The 20,373-nt window shown below is 54.0% G+C and overlaps 5 protein-coding genes and 1 non-coding gene across 6 annotated transcripts; 5 read left to right on the forward strand and 1 right to left on the reverse strand.

The window, feature by feature from the left end:
- Positions 1–1,777: 1,777 nt before the first annotated feature.
- On the forward strand, positions 1,778–9,282 carry An13g02430 (uncharacterized protein; the record flags this gene model as incomplete). Its single annotated transcript, XM_001396344.3, has 9 exons — positions 1,778–2,063; positions 2,118–2,502; positions 2,575–2,753; positions 2,836–4,571; positions 4,633–7,875; positions 7,960–8,718; positions 8,904–8,926; positions 9,053–9,056; positions 9,088–9,282. 9 exons carry the CDS (start codon positions 1,778–1,780, stop codon positions 9,280–9,282), a joined length of 6,810 nt encoding a protein of 2,269 aa, XP_001396381.3.
- Positions 9,283–9,397: 115 nt separating this feature from the next.
- On the forward strand, positions 9,398–9,468 carry tRNA-Gly (GCC). Its single transcript has one exon. It is a non-coding gene; the product is annotated as a tRNA-Gly (tRNA).
- A 533-nt stretch (positions 9,469–10,001) lies between these two features.
- Positions 10,002–12,341, forward strand: An13g02450 (uncharacterized protein; the record flags this gene model as incomplete). Its single annotated transcript, XM_001396345.3, has 2 exons — positions 10,002–11,980; positions 12,113–12,341. 2 exons carry the CDS (start codon positions 10,002–10,004, stop codon positions 12,339–12,341), a joined length of 2,208 nt encoding a protein of 735 aa, XP_001396382.3.
- A 1,302-nt stretch (positions 12,342–13,643) lies between these two features.
- Positions 13,644–16,941, forward strand: An13g02460 (uncharacterized protein; the record flags this gene model as incomplete). The annotated part of the gene is made up of 4 exons (XM_059743895.1): positions 13,644–13,925; positions 13,972–14,233; positions 14,274–16,456; positions 16,552–16,941. The coding sequence occupies 4 exons, from the start codon at positions 13,644–13,646 to the stop codon at positions 16,939–16,941; spliced, it is 3,117 nt and encodes a 1,038-aa protein (XP_059602117.1).
- Positions 16,942–17,368: 427 nt separating this feature from the next.
- An13g02470 (hypothetical protein) lies at positions 17,369–17,756 on the forward strand (the record flags this gene model as incomplete). Its single annotated transcript, XM_059743896.1, has 2 exons — positions 17,369–17,692; positions 17,739–17,756. The coding sequence occupies 2 exons, from the start codon at positions 17,369–17,371 to the stop codon at positions 17,754–17,756; spliced, it is 342 nt and encodes a 113-aa protein (XP_059602118.1).
- A 182-nt stretch (positions 17,757–17,938) lies between these two features.
- Positions 17,939–19,775, reverse strand: An13g02480 (uncharacterized protein; the record flags this gene model as incomplete). The annotated part of the gene is made up of 6 exons (XM_001396348.3): positions 17,939–18,936; positions 18,996–19,248; positions 19,297–19,347; positions 19,395–19,532; positions 19,590–19,620; positions 19,669–19,775. The coding sequence occupies 6 exons, from the start codon at positions 19,773–19,775 to the stop codon at positions 17,939–17,941; spliced, it is 1,578 nt and encodes a 525-aa protein (XP_001396385.1).
- Positions 19,776–20,373: the final 598 nt, after the last annotated feature.

The following is a 20,373-nucleotide window of genomic DNA, read 5'->3' on the forward strand; positions in this document are numbered from 1 at the left end:
GAGAATGGGAAAGGTCGCCGCGGGGAGGTGCTACTTGTGAGCTATATATACCGCTACTACCATTTCAATTATTGGAGTTGGGGGCTTGCAAAGATGATGCACTACACTCGTAGTCCTAGTAGTGACATGTCTCTGTCATTATCTAGAATCTATAAATTCTCCATCTCACCGTGCCTTGTTTCTGTTTCTTTTCCTTTCCCTGGCACGACTCGATAAACCATGTCACCCACCGCAGATCAATCATGCCCGTGGGTCTATAGAATCCACAGAATAGGAGTTCGGGACATCTTTATTGATAGTACGGAGTACGGAATAAATACTCCGTGATTGGCGAGGGCTACCGATCGCAGCAAAAGGAATATTTCCTAAAAAGCAAAAACAATGCGACTGTACAAAGTACGTTCCCCGAAGCTTTCTCACCCAGTCCATAACTGACATGTTGAATAATCCAACTTGGGATAATGTGATTCATATAATCGAGCCTGAAACCAAAAATGAATGCTGGGCCGATGGGCGGTTATTTGGTGAATTAAGAAAGGGGGAGAAAAAACAAAAAAAAAAAAAAAAGAACCAAAAAAGAGGGAAGCTAGTGTTTACATATTGGACTCGGCGCTGGATGGTTGCAACAATTGAACACCATGTGTGGTTCTGGAACGATCACTCCCAACAAACAATCCGATTAACTATTGAACCCGATCGGCATTGCATTGACCGCTTTTTCAGGTCTGCTTCCAATCTGCCTTGGCGTAGTCTGCACTTGACTTTCACGCTTTGCGGACTAAAGGTTGTCTCGAACAAGCGATATCACAATGGCCATAATAGGCAATTGATGAATAAAAGACATAGGAGAAAAAGAAGGGGGGAAAATAATACCACCCTAGGAGAATTTCGAAATCGAATCATGCCCACGACTCTATCTGCTTTATCGACTCTAATTGATACATCCTAAACCTCCGAATTAATCGAGAAAAGGTAATAATATTTTAATTGATCAATGGATTAAACTACAATAAAATTGAATAAAGTAAATTAAAAGTAAAAGTGTCAAGGTAAAGTAACTAATGGGAGATTTTTGTGTTATCCAGCCGCAAATAACCGTATTTTCAGGTCAGGTTATGCAGCTGCATGACGCACGAGCCCATTGAAATATGAGTCCAAGGCCTCATATTGATCCCGATCCAGCCGAGCCACATATCTACTAGATGCGGGTGGAGGAATACAGCACCAGCACTAATCCCCAGTCTATACACCCCGTGGCTTTTAATTCCAATTTATTCTTCTTTTCAGTCCCAAATGTAGATCTAAAGACAGCTCACAAACTAGTCAGAACATGCATAACCGAGCTTCCGCATGTGGGTCCCCGATCGTTACCAAAGACAATATTTTTCTTCTCCTAGTCTCTGCTGATCGCAGCAGGGCCTTCTCAATATGCCCATTTCCATGGCTTGTGGGCATGATCGCCGATGTCAGCGTGGCCCCAAACAGCAAGTGGGACTAGGATGACGGGGGATGGCATCGTGCACATGCTGACCTTGGACCAAAATCTGCAGGGAAGAAAAAGAAAAGAAAAGGAAAGATAACCAACACCATGATATGGTAGGAAGGACCAGTCAAGCAGTGTAAATGATGTTCTTTGCTAGAATGGCTGAAGGTAACATATAAATAGCGAGAATCCCTCTAGAGTTGGGTCCTTTCGACCAAACCCTTCTTTCCTTAAATCTCCTCTTTTCCCTCTTCTTACTTCCCAGGCCTAGTAACCTCAGATACAGCCGCCATAATGACTATCACGAACAGTTCGCAGGCGCCGATTGCAATTGTAGGCATGTCCTGTCGCCTTCCAGGCCAGGTTCGTACGCTTGATGACTTCTGGACTCTCATATCTCGCGGTAGGGATGCTTGGGGCCCTATCCCTTCTGATCGCATGTCCAGTGCGGCCTACTACCACCCAGATCCCCAGCGAAAGGGCTGTTTCAACCCCAAAGGGGGTTATTACCTTCAGGAGGATTTCTCTCAGTTTGACGCTCCGTTCTTCCACATAACGCAACAAGAAGCCATTGCCATGGGTAACGAGCCCCATCTGTCCCTGAGCAGTACCAGATAATTGACAATCACCGTAGATCCCCAACAGCGACTACTACTCGAATGTGCCTATGAAGCCCTGGAAAACGCCGGTTTTCCCCAACAAGCCACGGCAGGCTCGCGCATGGGGGTCTTCACGAGCCTTTGTTCATCAGACTACCGTCGTGGTGCTTTTCGCGACCTGGACTCCGTTCCCATTTTTGACGCCACGGGGAATCAGGAATCTATCCAAGCGGGTCGCCTTTCCCATTTCTTCAACCTCCGTGGCCCATGTATGGCGATCGATACGGCCTGTTCGTCCAGTCTCTATGCCCTGCATCTGGCGGTGCAGAGTATTCGTTCTGGCGATGCGGATTCAGCCCTGGTTGGTGGAGCTAGACTGCGTTTGCAGCCAGATGAGATGGTTTCAATGTCGATGATGGGGTAACGACCACTCTATATAGGTCCCTTAACGCTATACGATAGATGCTAACGAAAGCTCGAACATCCTTACAGTTTATACAACGAGCAAGGAAAAACCTTTGCATTTGATGATCGTGCCGTTTCGGGCTTTGCCTGCGGTGAGGGAGTGGGCTGTCTTGTCCTCAAGCCATTAGACCAGGCCCTGGAAGACAACGATCCGATCTATTCAGTTATTAGGAACACAGGGGCAAATCATGATGGTCGAACTGTCGGTGCGTCCACCACCCTTTCAGAAAGCAAAAAGCCAGCTCGCGTATTCTTCCGCGGTGACAAGCTAAAGCTAAACTTCGGCAGGCATGACGAACCCCAACGGAGACGCTCAAGAAGAACTCATGCGAGAAGTCTACGCCCGCGCCGACCTCTCCCCGATTGATACCGGATTCGTTGAGGCGCACGGCACCGGAACCAAGGTTGGCGATCCCATCGAAGTCGGCGCCATCCATCGGGTGTTTGGAGATGGCCGGACCAAGCGGGCACCGCTATACCTAGGCTCCGTCAAATCCAACTTCGGACATCTCGAGTGCGCCAGCGGTATTGCGTCCGTGATCAAAGCGTCTCTGATGCTCCACCGTGGCTTCGTTCTTCCCAATGCCAACTTTGAGCGCGCCAATCCCGCCATCCCTCTTGACCAATGGAATATCAAGGTGCCGACCAATCTGCGCCCCTGGCCCCAGGGCAAGAAGTACATCAGTATCAACAACTTCAGCTTCGGTGGCTCCAACTGCCACGTCGTACTGGAACGGCCTCCCCGTTCGCGCGGCCAGCCTCCCAACCCCCAACACGATGCGCCCCAGCTCTTTGTACTCAGCGGCTATGATGACGAGGCTGCGAAACGCATTGCCAGGAACCTCACGTTCTACTTGGAACAACATCCCGGTGTCTTCGAACGGCGCCTGGTGCACGATATCGCATATACACTTGGCGAGCGACGCTCTCACTTTCCCTGGCGCGTTGCTGTCACCGCTTCATCTACCGCGGAACTTGTCGAGACCCTGAATGGGCCAGCGAGTGTCCCTCAGCGCGCCCGGCTGGAGGCTGGCTCTGCACCTGTTATTGCCTTTGCGTACACTGGACAGGGCGCACAATGGCCCCGCATGGGATTGGAACTTAGCGACACCCACCCTATTTTTGCTGCCACCATGGAGGAAGCAGCACGCGCACTGGAGGATCTGCGAGCGGATTTCTCCCTGTTCGAAGAGCTGAAGCGTGAGGCAGCTGACTCTCGCGTCAGTCAGCCCCAGATCTCTCAAGTAGTTTGCACTGCCGTGCAGCTTGCCCTGACGGATCTTTTGGCTTCCTGGGGCGTACAACCGCAAATGGTTGTCGGCCACTCCAGCGGAGAGATTGGGGCGGCCTATGCGGTGGGTGCTATTTCCGTGAGCGAGGCCATTGCCCTGGCATATCATCGGGGTCGACTCGCTGCCCAGGTTCGAATCCGATTCCCAACGTTGAATGGTTGCATGATGGCCGTCGGAGAGAGTGCCGATGAGGTGCGCAAAACCATCAAGCAACTTCAGCTAGGAGAGGACATCACTGTCGCTTGTGAGAATTCACCTCGGTCCACCACGGCGTCTGGAGATGCCACTGCCATGGACCTTCTCGCAAAGGAGCTGGAAGCGCGACAGATCTTTCATCGGAAGCTTATGGTCGACGTTGCCTATCACTCTCCCCACATGCAGCTGATCGCCGATGAGTATACCAGCGCCATCCAGCAGGTCGCACCATCCACTAAGAGGGAGAATGTCCAGTACTACTCCTCGCTGTTAGGTGAAAAGATCGAGCAACCCGGGGCTCTGGGAGCATCGTATTGGGTTGATAACCTGACGCACCCGGTCCGATTCTCTACCGCGCTGGGCCAGCTGTGCGCTGAGTCCAGACCCGATATCATCATTGAGATCGGTCCGCATTCCGCGTTGCAGGGCCCGATCAAGCAGATACTGCAGGGCATCCAGAATACGCACACTCAATACTTTGCCTCCCTTGTCCGCAAGGAGCACGCCACTAAGGCTGCTCTACAGCTTCGCGGGCCGGTTGTTCATGGCCGGCCAGCAGCTGGCTTTCCGTGAGGTTAACCAAACTCACCTGGATCAGTCAGTCCCAACAGTGTTGCCGTCCCTGACGCCGTATCCCTGGTCTCATCGCTCCTACTGGCATGAGAGCCGCATCGCCGTCAACCACCGACTGCCACGCTTCCCTCGTCACGACCTGCTTGGACGATTGGAAGCCTCTACCCGCGAGGATGAACAGCCCGTCTGGCGCAATTCCGTGTCTCTGGACAGCGTGCCATGGCTCCGCGGTCATCGTATGCAATCCATGACCACCTTCCCAATGGCCGGCTACATCAGCATGGCCGTCGAGGCGGCATCTCAACGGGCTCAGCTCAGAGGCCTCTCCCCGTCCCAGATTGCCGGGTACCGGCTCCGTGAGTTCCATGCTTCCTCGGCGTTCACCCTGGAGGAGAACGTCGAGTACGAAACCTGGCTCTCTCTGAGCTCGTTCACGGAGGGCACCCGCTCCTACTCCAGCGAATGGGACGAATTTCGTATTGCCTCGTGGGCGGCCGGTCGGGGTTGGCGTGAGCATTGCCGTGGTCTCGTGGGCATCCGGCGCCAGGAGTCGTCCACTACTAACCCTGTTAGTCAACGCCGGCCGTTTCATGCTAGCCTGGAGCGGCGTGAGGAAGCTAAACAGGGTGACCACCGTCCTGTATCACTAAAGACTTTCTACTCAGACCTAGAGGGCCGCGGAGCCGGATACAGCGACGCGTTCACGCTCGATTCAGACAGCGGGGTGACCGTTGGAAGAGCAGGCGTCGGGAACAGCTGGTATGCGCGCGGAAAGGTTACAGTTCCCAACACCGCGCAAAGCATGCCCTCAGGCCATGAGACCCCGTTTATTGTGTCTCCTGCGTTCCTGGATCTATTTTTCCAGTTGTCCTTCCCCGTTTTGCGGGCGGACTCTGCCAACATTCCGTGCCTCTTCATGCCGACTTCTATCCGGGAGATCAATATCGCAGCCAATTTCCCATCGCAACCGGGAGAAACGGCGGAGGCCCTAGTCAATGGACTGCCGGCAGATTCCTCCCGTCCTCGGCCATTGGACTATACCCTTGATGCATGGTCTCCGTCTGCGTCCACAGAGCAACCCGTCCTCACTATCCAAGGGTTCCGAATGACCCCTGTCAATAGCGATATGCTGATTGACACCACCCCGTATCCGTGGTGCTACACTGTACAGTGGGAGCCACTGCCTTCTGCAGGTGAAGCAAATGGCACGGCCCAAAGTGTCCCAGAGAGTAATGGACATGGCGAGACGAATGGCAATGGCATTGTGCATGCGAACGGCAATGGTGTTGTGCATGGCAATGGCAATCACAATGCATCTAATGGAAGCTGCCATGTGTCATCAGAAGACGAGTCAACCGTCATCATCATCACTGAGAGGCCCAGCTCTGATCCACTTATCGCCACTCTCCTGACAGCTATTGATGCCTTCACGGGGTACAGAACCACGGTCGCCCCCCTCTCTCGCGTCCAGATCTCGTCCAAGGATCGATACATCTGCCTGGCTGAGCTCGATACTCCACTTCTGCAGTCACTGACCCCGGAATCCTTCAAACATGTCCAAGAGCTCCTCGTCACGTGCTCCTACTGCCTCTGGGTTACCTCCGGCGCATACATGGCTGTCGATCATCCCGAGCTAAACATTGTTCAAGGTCTGCTGCGTTCTGTGCGTTCAGAAACCGGAAACTCAGCTGTCAGCCTTGACCTGGATCCTAGTTCTCGCCAAGACATCGCAGGTCGGGCTCATCTAATCCTTGATGCCTTCAAAGCGTCCACCAACGCTGTCCAGACAGCCGCCGATGACGAGGAGGAAGCGCCTCTATCCGATTATGAGTTCACCGAAGTCGGTGGACGCCTGATGGTCCCTCGCCTAGTAGAGCATTCAGAATTGAACAATACCGTGTTTCAAGAGACACACCCATCTCTTCCGTACATTCAGGACTTCGAACAAGGAACGGATCGCCGACTCAAGATTGCCGTCGGCACCCTGGGCGCCCTGGACTCACTCTACTGGACCGATGATCCGGCCCAGCCGCTCGGCGCCGACGAGATCGAGATCAAGGTGGCCTGCACAGGCGCCAACTTCAAGGATGTGGTAATTGCCATGGGCCAGGTCGCCAGTCCTTACTTGGGCATCGAGTGCAGTGGCACGGTGGCGCGCGTCGGAGCCAAGGTCAGTTCCCTCAAGCCCGGAGACCGCGTATGCGCCATGTCCCACGGCGCGTATAGCACCTACGCGCGGTGTCCGGCAACCAGCGCGGCTGTGATCCCAGACTCAATGGACTTTGAGACGGCAGCTTCCATCCTCGTTACCTACAGCACGGCTTACTATGGACTTGTCGAGTTGGCTCACATGGAAGATGGGGAAAGTGTCCTCATCCACGCCGCGGCGGGAGGCGTCGGTCAAGCCGCCATTCAGCTGGCTCAGCTAATGGGAGCCGAGATCTACGCCACGGTTGGTAGTGAGGAGAAGAAGCAGATGCTGATCGATCGATACTGTATCCCGGCGAGTCGCATTTTCTATAGTCGCAACACCGAGTTTGGCCCTTGTGTCCGCGAAGCCACGGGCGGACGCGGCGTGGACGTGGTTCTGAACTCACTGGCGGGCGATTTCCTGCGCGAGACGTGGGATTGTCTGGCTCCGTTTGGACGGTTCATTGAGATTGGAAAACGGGATATTACTTCCAATACTCGGCTGGAGATGGGCAAGTTCGAGTACAACTGCACGTTTTCCTCCTTGGACTTGACGCTTGTTGCGGACCAGAAGGGCAAGGTCCTCAACCGTGTATTTACCGCTGTCATGAGGATGTTCGCACAGGGAAGACTGACCCCGGTATATCCAGTGACGACGGTAGGTATCGCGGAGGTGGAATCGGTGCTGCGCAAGTTGCAGAGTGGCAAGACGACGGGCAAGGTCGTAGTGGATCATCGGATTAATGGGAAGATCAAGGCCACACATCCCCTACCGTCGAGTGATCTACTTTCACCGGATGCTACGTACATTGTTGTCGGTGGCACCGGCGGTATTGGCCAATCGATCACTCGCAGAATGGTTCAGCGCGGTGCTAGGCATATTGTCCTGCTCTCTCGCAGTGGCGCCGTCACGGAAGCCGCCCAGAAAATCATCAGCGACGGCCAAGCCGTGAATGCATCGATCCAGATCAAAAAATGCGATGTGTCCGAAGTTTCTCAGGTCAAGTCACTGATTGCAGAACTACAGAAAGAGCTACCACCAGTCCGGGGTGTTATTCACGCGGCCATGGTCCTCAAGGTACATCCATCCTCTTCCCCCCTCCCGCCCCAATTATCCTCGGTTTCAAACCCCATGCATCATGCTAACAGCGATCTTAAATAGGACGTTTTCCTGGAGCAAATGACATTCCCAGACTGGGAAGCCGTCCTCCGTCCCAAGGTCGCGGCAGCCTGGAACCTCCACTACGCGCTTCTCCACCAACCACTGGACTTCTTCGTCATGCTTTCCTCCGTGTCTGGCATCGTCGGCAGTCGCGGCCAAGCCGCCTACGCAGCGGGAAACTGCTTCCTGGATGCATTGGCACGCTACCGCCGCCAAAAGGGCCTATCCGCCGTATCCATTGACTTGACGGCAGTAGGCGACATCGGGGTATTCTCGGAAGCAGCAGACAAGAAAAAGGCAGAAGTGCTGAGGAACCTGGCGATGAGCAACACAATGCGAGAAGTTGAAGTACTAGCTCTGATCGAGCTCGCGATGAAGGGCCAGCAAGTCCCAGAACAGTGCATCACCGGTGTGCATTGGCCTTCCTCCGCCGCAACTCCGTACTATGCTTCTGATGCCCGCTTCACCCATCTTGTCGAGACCGCGAAGCAGGAGGAAGGCGCTGATGCCACGGCCCATGCCGGAGCAACTAAATCTCTCTCTATCACCCAGCAAGTCCGCCGCGCCGCGAACTTGCAGGAAGCCCTCGATGTTACGGCGGTCGGTCTACGTGATAAGTTGGGTGACATTCTCATGCTTCCCCGAGAAGTGGTGGAAGCGCATACGCAGTCGACTCCCATTGCGTCGTTTGGGCTGGATTCATTGAATGCAATTGAGCTGAGGAATTGGATTGGCAAGGAGCTGAAGGGGCATTTGCAGGTTTTGGAGTTGTTGTCGGCGGGAACTTTGGGGTCGTTGGCGTTGGTGGTGTTGAAGAAGTCGAGTTTGGAGGGGGCGTGGAAGGGAGAAATCCCTAACTAATCTCAGTTTTGGTAATGTGGTTATTTTAGTACTCTTATCCTGGGAATGCATATCTTGGGGTGGGAAGCTTGAGATTATGATAGCATTTAGAGGTGTCTGGCTATTGGTGTGTGCTCTGTACTTGGATTATGTGTCCTTGAGGAGTGTTGACAAGGTAGTAATCTGATATACAGTTATAACGTCTCACCCAGCATTCCATAAATGGAATAGTGATGTAACTAGTATGTACTAGTACTGTCAGTGATAGAATACTGAAATACATCATAGAAATGTTTGGGAAAAAACACTACCTCAGGCCGGACTACACATCGGGTAACAAGTTCTAATATCAACCGTCTGAACTGTGAGTGCTACCCACCGTGGCCCAAGTTTAATGGCATCCAGGCTGCCCCCAGACATTCGCTTCCATGTATTTTGAGTCTGGAGATAAATTGCGAGACGGATTTATTGTATGCCGAATAACTCACTCCATTGTATAGTATCCGGATATTTGTCGGTCGTCTTGGAAAGGTAAAATTGTTTATGGAGTGGCTAAGTTAAACAAGTAGTAAAATAACGAAGCATTTAACATGTACCAGCATCATTGGTCTAGTGGTAGAATTCATCGTTGCCATCGATGAGGCCCGTGTTCGATTCACGGATGATGCATTCCTTTTCTTCAACTTCTTTTTCTTCTTCTTCCCTCTCACCATTTCCATCCTCGTTTGAATGGAACTTCACTTTCTTTTTAGTTGATTTCAGATACCGAAGCTAGAGCTCTTCGATAGAATGTTGCAATACTTTCCGGAAAAAACACATGAGCCCCTATCCTGAACCGTATCCCATGTCCGTCCTGCTTAATCATGCATCCTAAGTTATCATGCCACCATTCCCCCCAGAACGGCAGTGGCCTGATGACTTGCAGATGCAGAAATGCCTCGTATCGAGTCTGAAGAACTGCACGTCCGAGCCACCCCCGCAGGGGGGAGTTGCTAAGCTTAATAGCGTGGTTTGCAAGACATTCTCCCCTGATCGTCGGAACCCGCCAATCGGTAAATTTCAAGCCCTCCGAATCCCATGCGGTTAATAGCTTCCCCTCTCCTCCACCGGAGATTGTCCCTTGAGAGAATGCGCCATGATTCTACACTCAAATAAGAGTAAAGCGATTTCTCTACCTGCCTTCACCATGATGCACATCCATCATGCGGTCTCTGCAGGTTTTCGCCCTGGCAGGCGTCCTTGGCGCGTCTGCCCTTGATGCCGACTCTATCCTGAGCAAATACTTTGGCAACGATGCTCCTTGGTATAGCGATCGCATTCCCCTCTTCGAGACAGATCTCTCCGACATTCAAGATGTCTACTATTACCGCTGGAGCATTTTCCGGGCTCACCAGCGTGACCTTGGCTCCTACGGCTATATCTCCACCGAGTTCCTCAACGACGTCAGCTGGCAGGAAGAACCTTATGCCCTGCTGATTGATGCCTCCAACTTCCATCTGCGCGAAGGCCGCTGGTGCCGCGACCGTCGCTTCACCAGCGACTACTCGTCTTTTCTCTTCGGCCCCCATGGCGCCCCCTACCAATTCTCCGAATCCATGGCCGACGGCGTCTGGCAGGCCTACCTGGTCAACGGCGTCGCTGACGATGCCACTCCCCTGCTGTCCTCCATGCAGACCGTCTACGCCGGCTGGAACTCCACCTCTCTCGGTGTCGGTGGCTACGACACCTCCAAGGGCCTCTACTGGATCCAGCCTCTGACTGATGCGACCGAATACACCATTGCCAGCATCGACGCCTCCGGGGGGGAAGACGGCTTCACCGGCGGATATGCCTTCCGTCCCAGCATCAACAGCTACCAATATGCTAATGCCCTGGCTATTGCCCACATCGCCAACCTCACCGGCGACACTACCGTCCGCGAGCAATACACCCAGCTCGCAAGCGCCCTCAAGACCCGTCTCCAGGACGACCTCTGGAACAGCACCTTCGAGCACTTCATCGACCGGTACAAGGAAGACAACGACTACGTGACCTACTGGGACTTCATCCGCGGCCGCGAACTTGTCGGCTACGTCCCTTGGACACATGACCTCCCGGACGACAACACCACCTACGCCAACGCATGGACTCACATCCTCAACTCCTCACAGCTAGCAGGCGAGCACGGCCTTCGCACCAACGAACCCAGCTACCAATACTACATGGTCCAGTACCGCTATGACGGCTCCAACCCGGAGTGCCAGTGGAACGGCCCCGCCTGGCCCTATCAAACCACGCAAGTCCTCACCGGCCTCGCCAACCTCCTAGACCACTACCCCAAAACCGCCGCAACAGGCGTCATCACCACCACAGACTACACCAACATCCTCCTCCAGTACGCCAAGCTACACTACAACCCCGCCCGCGGCGGTGTCCTTGACATCGAAGAGGACTACTACTCTGACACGGGCAGCCCTATCGTCGGCCTGCCCCGCTCCCCGCACTACTTCCACTCGGGCTTCGTCGACCTCATTCTCTCGGGCTACGTGGGCATCCGACCTCGCGCGGACAATGTCCTGGAAGTTAACCCCCAAGCGGACGCTTCGGCAGTGAGCTACTTCCGCTCCGAGCGCATCATCTACCACGGCCACGAGGTCGCCGTGCAATGGGACGCCACAGGCAGTCGATACGGCACCGTGGGCCTTCTCGTCGAAGTCGACGGCGAAACCGTGGCCACCAGCAAGACCCTCACCCGTCTCACGGTTGAGTTAAGCTCCGCTTCCGCCCCGGCAGTCTCCCGTCCCATCGCCGTCTCGGTGCAACTCGCCGCTGATAGCGAGTATCCGCGGGGTAGTGTATCTGTGGCAGACGCCGACACGGACGCCGTGCACTCAGCCATCGACGGCCGGGTCTGGTTCTATTGGATCGAGGACGTAGCCAATGGGTGGGATAGTCCCGTTGGGAATGGGACGGAGGTGTGGTACCAGGTGGAATTTGAGAATGCGACCAGCACAGCAAGTGCGGAGATTGCGTTCTTTGCGAATAGTACGCAGGGGTATGATGTGCCGGGGAGCTATCGGGTGGAAACGAGCGATTCGACGACCGGGGAGTGGAAGGAGGTGAGCAATGGGAATTATAGCTCGGCGGTGGCGAATGGAATAACGACGGTGAGCTGGGATGAGGTGACGACGGAGGCGTTGAGGTTGGTGTTCACGCCTAAGACGGGGGAGATGGTGCGGTTGGTGGAGTGGAAGGTGTTTGGGTAGTGGCAGAGTACTGGGGTTGGGTATGGGTGTGAGGGATTTTGTGTATGTACTACTAGGGATTAGTATAGTTATATTGAATATTATTATTATCCCGACTGGAATGGGGCAGGGGCTAGATTATCTACTGGTAGATATGCTGCCACTTGGCTGCATTGTGATTCTGGTTCAGGAGGGAGAGGTGGTAATAGTATCCACCGTCGATTAATCTATATCCGAACTTCAACCACGGATCAGATATTCCTGTCAGCCAACAGTTGCCATGAAGTGCTGCGCAAGCATTTTTACCAAGAGGGATAAATTTTCAGCAGGAACCACTGTACATGACGCTCTACATGTTACGAAAAACTGATCCGACGTTGTAGGTAGAGAGAGTAGATGGTACTACCACATTCACACCGATATGCATCTCAACGTCCGTATGACCAGGCACACATGCAATATACCTCGAATTCTGCACAATATCATCATTAATGCTTCTTGTCTCACTTTCTTCGTCCTCAAACATGTTTATGAGAAGTACCAAATATTCCCTCGTTGCATGTTACTTAATTTGGTTAGTACTACTGACCAAACTGGCCAATCACAGTTGACAAGGAGCATATTCCCCCTTTCAGAATGCCGACATCCGACTTACGATCCAAAATTACCCAAAGCAGTAGTATACTCTGATTCAGACACGTTGGATCTTGTCCTCCTTTGCCCCACTCCACCGTTTCATTCTGATTCTTGTTTTCTCTTTGCTCGGGAATAACACAGTGCTCGGTCTGCCGTGCTTACTGCTTGTGCCCAATGCCGGCTACATAGTGTATGTGGCGGATGATGTCGATGGTGGGTAAGTCATACATGGGATATAGTATGATGGGGTTGCATAATCCGGAAGAGGCAATTCTCTACGACGGCACCACATCCTTGGTCCGGATCATGCAGGGTACGTAGTGCAAGTAAGCCGAAGCACAAGACACTAGAAACTAACAGAATTAGGCTATCACTCTTATCTACGTACTAGAACATCGCCGAGACGGAGATCCCGCCGCCACAGAACGGACCGGAAACTTTGGTTTGCTAAGCTTTTGGGGGTGGATGGAGTCCGTGGTAAATGGATGGGTTTGCCAAGGTTCTTGCTCTTGTTCTTGATAATGAGATGAGGTTGAGATTTTGGTATTCTGTGTATCTCTTTCTTTTGTTGATAGGTCGGTTGGTGGTGTATAATTGTAGTGATTATAGTTGGAGTCTTCTAGTTGATGTTGGTAGCTAATATAGCCCTGTCGGTCCTTTCTAGAACTGATCGGCGCGTCACTGCAAACATGCAGACACTGCTCCACCGGCATAAGTCAGTCTAGTGTCATTGTTTGCCTGGATAAACGGCTCCCTCCCCTGGCCACCACCATGTCAATTTCTGCTTTGAAATCGCGCACCCAAACGACGTCTGGATATAAATACCTGGCAAATTCGCTCGACTTCTGGTTGTATCCTCATCATCGCATTCTTGTTCTGTTTGTTCTTCATTGCTCACCATTGTTCTCATCGCATATAGACTTGCTATTTCCAATTCATACTTCCTAAACTCTAATACTATTTACTACAACGACTACTACTACCATGGCTACCACCCCCGGACAACGTCTCTTCCCTGTGGTCGTCGACCACCTCGCCCAGACCAACCCAGCTCAGCGCATCGGTCTCATCCCCAAGGGTGCTGATGTCTCTGATGGCTATGATACTGTGACCGTCCAGCGTCTGGCCCGCGCGGTGAATGTCTTTGCTTGGTGGATTGAGAAGCAGATCGGACGCGCCCAGAAGCCAGAGACCATTGCTTACATGGCTAGCAATGATGTGCGATACTTGATTTTCCTCTTGGCCGCTCATAAGACGGGATACAAGGTATGTCTCATCTGTTGTATATTACATTCATTGTCTAACGGGACAGCCCCTCCTCCCCTCTACTCGTCTTTCCGACGACGCCTACCAGCACATCCTCAACGCCACCGACTGCCACGCCTTCTTCTACACCCCCGAAAAGCAGCGCCGCGTGTCTGAAATTCAGGCCTTCCGTCCGGATACTGCCTTCCATGAGGTGCCCTCTATCGCAGAGCTTTTCAGCACCACTGCTCAGCCCTACCCCTACACCAAGACCTACCAGGAAGCGGAGGACGATGTCGCCATCATCATCCACAGCTCCGGCACAACAGGTACCTTTCCCCTTAACCCTAATCCCAACACCTCTAACAGTTGTAGGCATGCCTAAACCCGTCCCCCTGACGCACGGCTTCCTCGCCACCCTCGACTACGGCGCATACATTTCGCGTCCCCAATCCCGCCAATCCACCATGTTCAACGACCTCCAGCCCGACACCCTCGTCCTCTCCACCACCCCCTTCTTCCACCTTATGGGTCTGCTCGCCTTCGCCGAATCCCTCTTCCACCACATCCCCTTTGTCGTTCTCCCCGACAAGCCTCTCTCCGCCGACCTCCTCACCTCCGTCATCACCGCCACCAAGCCCGCGGCCGCCATGCTGCCCCCTTCCCTTCTCGAAGACATGTCCCACGTCCCAGCTGCCCGCGCCGCACTCAGCACCCTCGAAAATGTCTACTTCGCTGGCGCCCCTCTCTCCCCGGAAGTCGGCGATGATCTGTCCCAGCTGACCAAGATCATCACTGTCATCGGATCCAGCGAAATGGGCCTGATCTCCTCGTTCGTGCCCCAAGGCACAAATGTGTGGGGCTACTTCGACTGGAACCCCGCCTACGGAGTAGACATGCGACATGTCAGCGACGATATGTATGAGCTTATCATCCCCCGCCGCGCAAACAGTCGCCGAATTCATGGCATCTTCCACACCTTCCCAGACCGCTCCGAGTACCGCTCCAACGACCTCTTCACCCGACACCCCGAGCACCCTCACCTGTGGAAATACCACGGCCGACTTGACGACGTGATCGTTCTCAGCAACGGCGAGAAACTGAACCCCGTCACCCTGGAGAAGATCGTCGAGGGGCACCCGCGCGTGCAGCGGGCTCTGCTCATCGGCCAAGCCCGCTTCGACACGGCCCTCATCATCGAACCCAACAGGGCTCTCGAGGGCGAGAACATCGACGAAAAAGCCTTTATCGAGAGCATTTGGCCCACCGTGGAGCGCGCGAACGAAGCCGTCCCCAAATACGGCCGCATCGCAAAGACCAGGATCCGTCTCTCTGACCCCAAGAAGCCCTTCCAACTGACCCCCAAGGGCACCACGAAGCGCCACGCCGTGAACAAGGACTACAAAGACGAGATCGACGCCATCTACGCAGCAGCCGAGGAAGAATCAGCCGCCGTCGAGCTCCCTACCACCCTCACCACCGACAACCTCCGCACTTTCGTCCGCTCCCTCATCGCCAACCTCCTCGACCGCACTGACCTCCGCGACGACGAGGACCTCTACGCCGCCGGCCTGGACTCGCTGCAAACCATCCAGCTCGCCAAAACCCTTAACAAGGCCGTCGTCGCCGCCGGCTACCCCGCCGGTCACGACATCTCCCAGCAGCAAATCTATGCCAACCCCTCCGTATCCCAGCTCGCTGCGTACCTACACGACCTAGTGACCGGCAACCTGCGCACAACGACCATCTCCCGCGCCGACCGCATCGCCGCCACCATCGACAAATACACCACCAAGCTCCCGCGCCGCACCACGCCCGCCGTCCCTGCCCCGGCCAACTCCACCGTGATCCTCACCGGCTCGACCGGGTCGCTGGGAACCTACCTCCTACACAGCCTGCTCACCGACCCAAAGATCGCAAAAGTCTACTGCTTCAACCGGTCCGATGCGGCCGAGCGCCAACAGCGCAGCTTCGCCGACAAGGGTCTGGATACTGCGCTGCTCAACCCCAGCCGGGTGGAATTCCTCACTGTGTCATTTGGCGCGCCCCGCTTCGGCCTGAGTGAGACCAAGTACGCCGATCTCCTGGAGACCGTGGACTTCATTATCCACAACGCATGGAAAGTCAACTTCAATCACCCGCTGGAGTCGTTCGAGGACCCGCATATCAAGGGCGTGGTGGAGTTTATTTCCTTCAGTGTGAGGAGCAAGTACAACGCACACTTGTCGTTCGTGTCCAGTGTGAGTACCATCGGTGGATGGACGGAGAAGTTGGGCCCCGTGGTGCCGGAGACGCCGGTGGAGAGTGTCGATGCGGTGCTGGTGCAGGGGTACGGCGAGTCGAAGTTCGTCGGGGAGAGGTTGTGTCTGGCTGCGTCGGAGGGGATGGGTGTGCCCACGACGGTGTTTAGGGTTGGGCAGATTTCCGGGCCGACGACTGAGAAGGGCATGTGGAATTTGGATGAGTGGGTGCCTACGTTGGTGAAGACCAGTAAGGCGGTTGGAAAGGTGCCGGCGGATTTGGGTGGGTATGAGGTTGATTGGGTGCCTGTTGTAAGTTGATTGATCCCATTCCTTTTCTATTGTTTTGGTTTGACACAAAAAGTCTGGATGGATGGATGGATGAATGCTAATATGGATATGGATAGGATACCCTCTCCACCATCACCACCGAACTCATGCACACCCGTCGCCAAACCCAATCCGCTACTCCACACGCCGTCTACCACCTTGTCAACCCCTGCAAGACTCCCTGGGCGACCCTCGTCCCCGCCGTTCAGGCCAAATACCCCGGTATGCAGACGGTGCCGCTAGACCAGTGGCTGGACGAGCTGGAGGCGATCAAGTCACCGTCGGAGACCGAGGTGCGCGAGAAGCCCGCGCTGAAACTGCTTGATTTCTACCGCGGACTCGCGGGCGAGGTGCTCTCGGCCAGTATTAGTGTGGAGCAGACGCGCGGGGGCAGCAAGACCATGGAGGGATTGGGGGCTGTGACAGGCCAGTTGATGGGGAATTGGTTGGGGCAGTGGGATTTCTGAATCCCTTGCTGAGAGGAAAGCCTATGATTATTGTGCTGTAAGGGTTCATTATGCTTTGTGATTGGGTTTATTTTAGCGAATGATAGATTTGAATTAGATAGACATGCATAACATTCCTGATGCTTGTTTTAGGTTTCGTGGTGATCGTTCCTTGTTTTGGGTGCGATGCAGGTACCCCTGGCGTGATATGTCTTGCTTGATAGCAACTGCTGTAGATAATTGAGGGTACTTATAGACTAGCCCAGGCCTATATACTCCCCCCAGCGGCCGGTTCGCTTCGCTATTTTCTTCTTCTATCACACCATCATTCCATTCTTCTACCACATACATACACTACATCTCAACCACAAAAGTAACCAGCTCCTCCCCCAACCCCAATACATACACAATTAACCATCCACCCAGACACACCAGAATCCCACCCAAAATGCATCTTTCTACATTGCTCCTCCCCCTCCTCCCCACCGCCGCCCTCTCCGCAATCTGCTACCCCGAGACCGGCGGCTCGAACTGCGCCTCGCTCCTCAGCATCAAAGAATTCTACTCCCTTCAATACTGCACCTACCGGTGGAACGTGCTTTACGGCGACTGGGACCACTTCGTCAACAACGCGACCAGCCCGACGAAGGTGCACGCCAGCGTGGGTAAGACGGGCGTGTTTGATAGCTTCGAGGACTGTCTTAATGGGTTTGAGGATGTCGTGGAGACCTGTCATGGTGTTAGTCAGGGTGGGGTTATGACCAATGGGAATGTTAGTCTTAATGTGCATTTTTGTGATTGGTAGAACTTGCCCCAAGGGCGAACATGGGGGATAAGATGGTTGTTATGATTATGAATTAGTGATGTATGGGTGAAATATGATGGATGAATAGTTAGATAGATGGATGAATGATGATATGTTATATTCACATATTTATATATACACGACAGCCCCGTTCAGTTCACCATGTAGAGCGGTGAGAGAAGACGGGGGATGGGGATGGAGATGGGGAGCAGTTTAATCATCGTTAAAATCATAAAAACTGTTTCCGTTCCATCCATCCACGAAGCTGTAATCCGACAATGGCGTCGTGCCGTGCAACGTCTCGTAATGCTTCCTGCCCTTGCAAGTAGTATTCGCCTTGCAAGTGCCGTTCAAGATACTGCTAAGATGAAGCCCCGCAGCCTGGCCCTCGAACCAAGCTCCATGCAAGAACCCAAAGTAGGTTGGACTGGTTGCCTCACCGGCAAACCACAGTCTCCCCGCATTGGCACGCAGGTTCTCATGCATCTCCAACGTCGTGCTGGGCGGCCAGTTCGAGTAACTGCCGTAAGCCCATGGCTCCAGGGTCCACCGCGGGTACATGAACGCAATCGGGTCAGGGATATCCTTCTCCGGGAACATCTTGCGCAGGACTTCCATCACCTCTGCTTTGGTCTTCTCGTCGGACTGGCGTTCGGCGCGCCAGGCGAATTGCTCCGTCACGGTGACGAAGATGATGTTGGAGCCCGGGAAGAAGCCCTCGGTGCTGAGGGACTGGAAGACGGGGTAGTAGCCGCGCATGTAGGGGTCCGCGTAGAGGAAGTATTGGGTGTCTTCGGGCCAGAAGGTCTCGTTGAACTGGAGGAAGATCTTGGTGTAGGTGGCCATTGTGAAGCCTTCGATGGCTTCTTTCTTCCATTCGGGCAGGGACGGGGTGAAGGTGACGGCGTCGTGTTGCAATACGCCCAGACTGAAGGTGCAGATGGCGTAGGAGGCGCGCACGCAGGAGCCGTCGGAACTGTGGACGGTCACACCGGAGTCGGAGTAGCTGATGTTGGTGATGTGGTTGTTGAGGAGCAGGCGAGTGTCGTTGGGCTTGAGGAAGGTCGACGCCATGCCGTGGATGATGTGGCTGTAGCCGCGTTGGTCGATGACAAAGTTGTCTTCGTCGCTGAAGCCGTTCACGGTGAGGTTTTGGCCTGCGACGCCGAAGATAAAGGAACTTTCGAGGGGCGTGTAGGCGTCTTCGAAGTCTGTGTTTGGTGGCGGTTAGTGGTGTATACGTGTGTTTGAGATAGGTGGGTTAACGTACCCCATGACCACCAGTCAACGGCTTGTGCTTCCATGTCGTCGACCTTGGGGCGCCAGCCGGCGAGGGCCAGTCCGGTCTGGGCTGTCTGGTCCTGCAGGTTGTCGAGGAGCATGACGCCGGCTTGGGCGGCGGCGGTGTCGTAGATGTCATCCCAGGTGTCGATCAGGTGGGAGTAGTCTTTGTAGCCGTGCTGGTTGTAGGTCGACACGTTGCTGTAGTTGGAGTAGATGGTGGAGAGGTTGTAGACTTGGGCCTTGAGGGGGTTAGAGTAGTGGTGTGGTGGTGAGGGCTGGTGACTTACCAGTGTCCAGACGGGGTTCTGCGGACCCCCAGGAGTGCCGAGTCCTTGGACCTGTGGTTGTTAGCAGTGCAGCATGGCGACTTCAATAGATGGCGTACCCAGTTACAACCCATCTCAATGATGTATGGGTTCCCATCTTTGTCCTGACCGAAGGGCTTATGCCAGGCGCGACCGCCGATGGTGTCGCGGTATTCGAGGATCATGAAGTCATCCATGGAGGCATTGTGCAGCGTTTGCTGGTGACCTATGAGCATTTGGAATTCCTTTTAGGAGCGACAAAACAAGTGACCTACAGCAGCAGCAATACCAGCCATTCCTCCACCACTGTCGGAGTTAGCTTAGGTCGCACTTCAGATACAATGGCAGTCATACAGAATAGCAACAGTGGTCTGCTTGCATTGTCCCTCATCGCGCGCATGGGGAACAGCAGCGCTGGGCAGCGCCAATGCTCCAAGAAGAGCCAACAATGAGAGCTGCATGATTGATGCCTCTCAATTCCCTACCGTGCCTGCTAGCTAATAAGCAAGCAAAAGCGAGAGGCATGAATAAATAGTACAGCGGAACGGGCTGCCGAGGTCGGACGTGACGGATAAGAAAGGCACCGATGGGGCAAGTCCATGCGGGTCTGATTGTTATCTCAGCTGAGCTCCGCACAGGAGGAGCAGTTCCGCAGGTGTCTGCTTTTAATCTATTAGCTGCAACTATAAGGATACTAGCTACGGAGTAGTTGGGGATATTGATGTCCATTGGCCCAACCTCCGCTTCAGCCGTCGGCGATAAGCAAACAGGGCGGTGGGACCAATCCCGGCGGGTCGGCGATCGTAGCTATTGCCAGTCACCGATCCCTGCAATGGTCTTCAGCTGAAAGAGCTAATGCCTAGTGAGGAGTAGCTGCAGTAACCAGGTACCAAAGTGTCAAAATTTCGAGGTCCAAACCCCGAGTCGCACAGAAGTGGCAAGAAAGTGGAAGTGTCGAAAAGACATGTTGACTGCAGGCCTGGGTCATCTCAACCCGGAAGATGAAAGATGATCTGTAGCATATCAGGCAAATAAACAAGGAAGTGGGGTTAAAGTAAG

Source organism: Aspergillus niger, assembly GCF_000002855.4.
Source record: "Aspergillus niger supercontig An13".
Lineage (NCBI taxonomy): Eukaryota > Fungi > Ascomycota > Eurotiomycetes > Eurotiales > Aspergillaceae > Aspergillus > Aspergillus niger.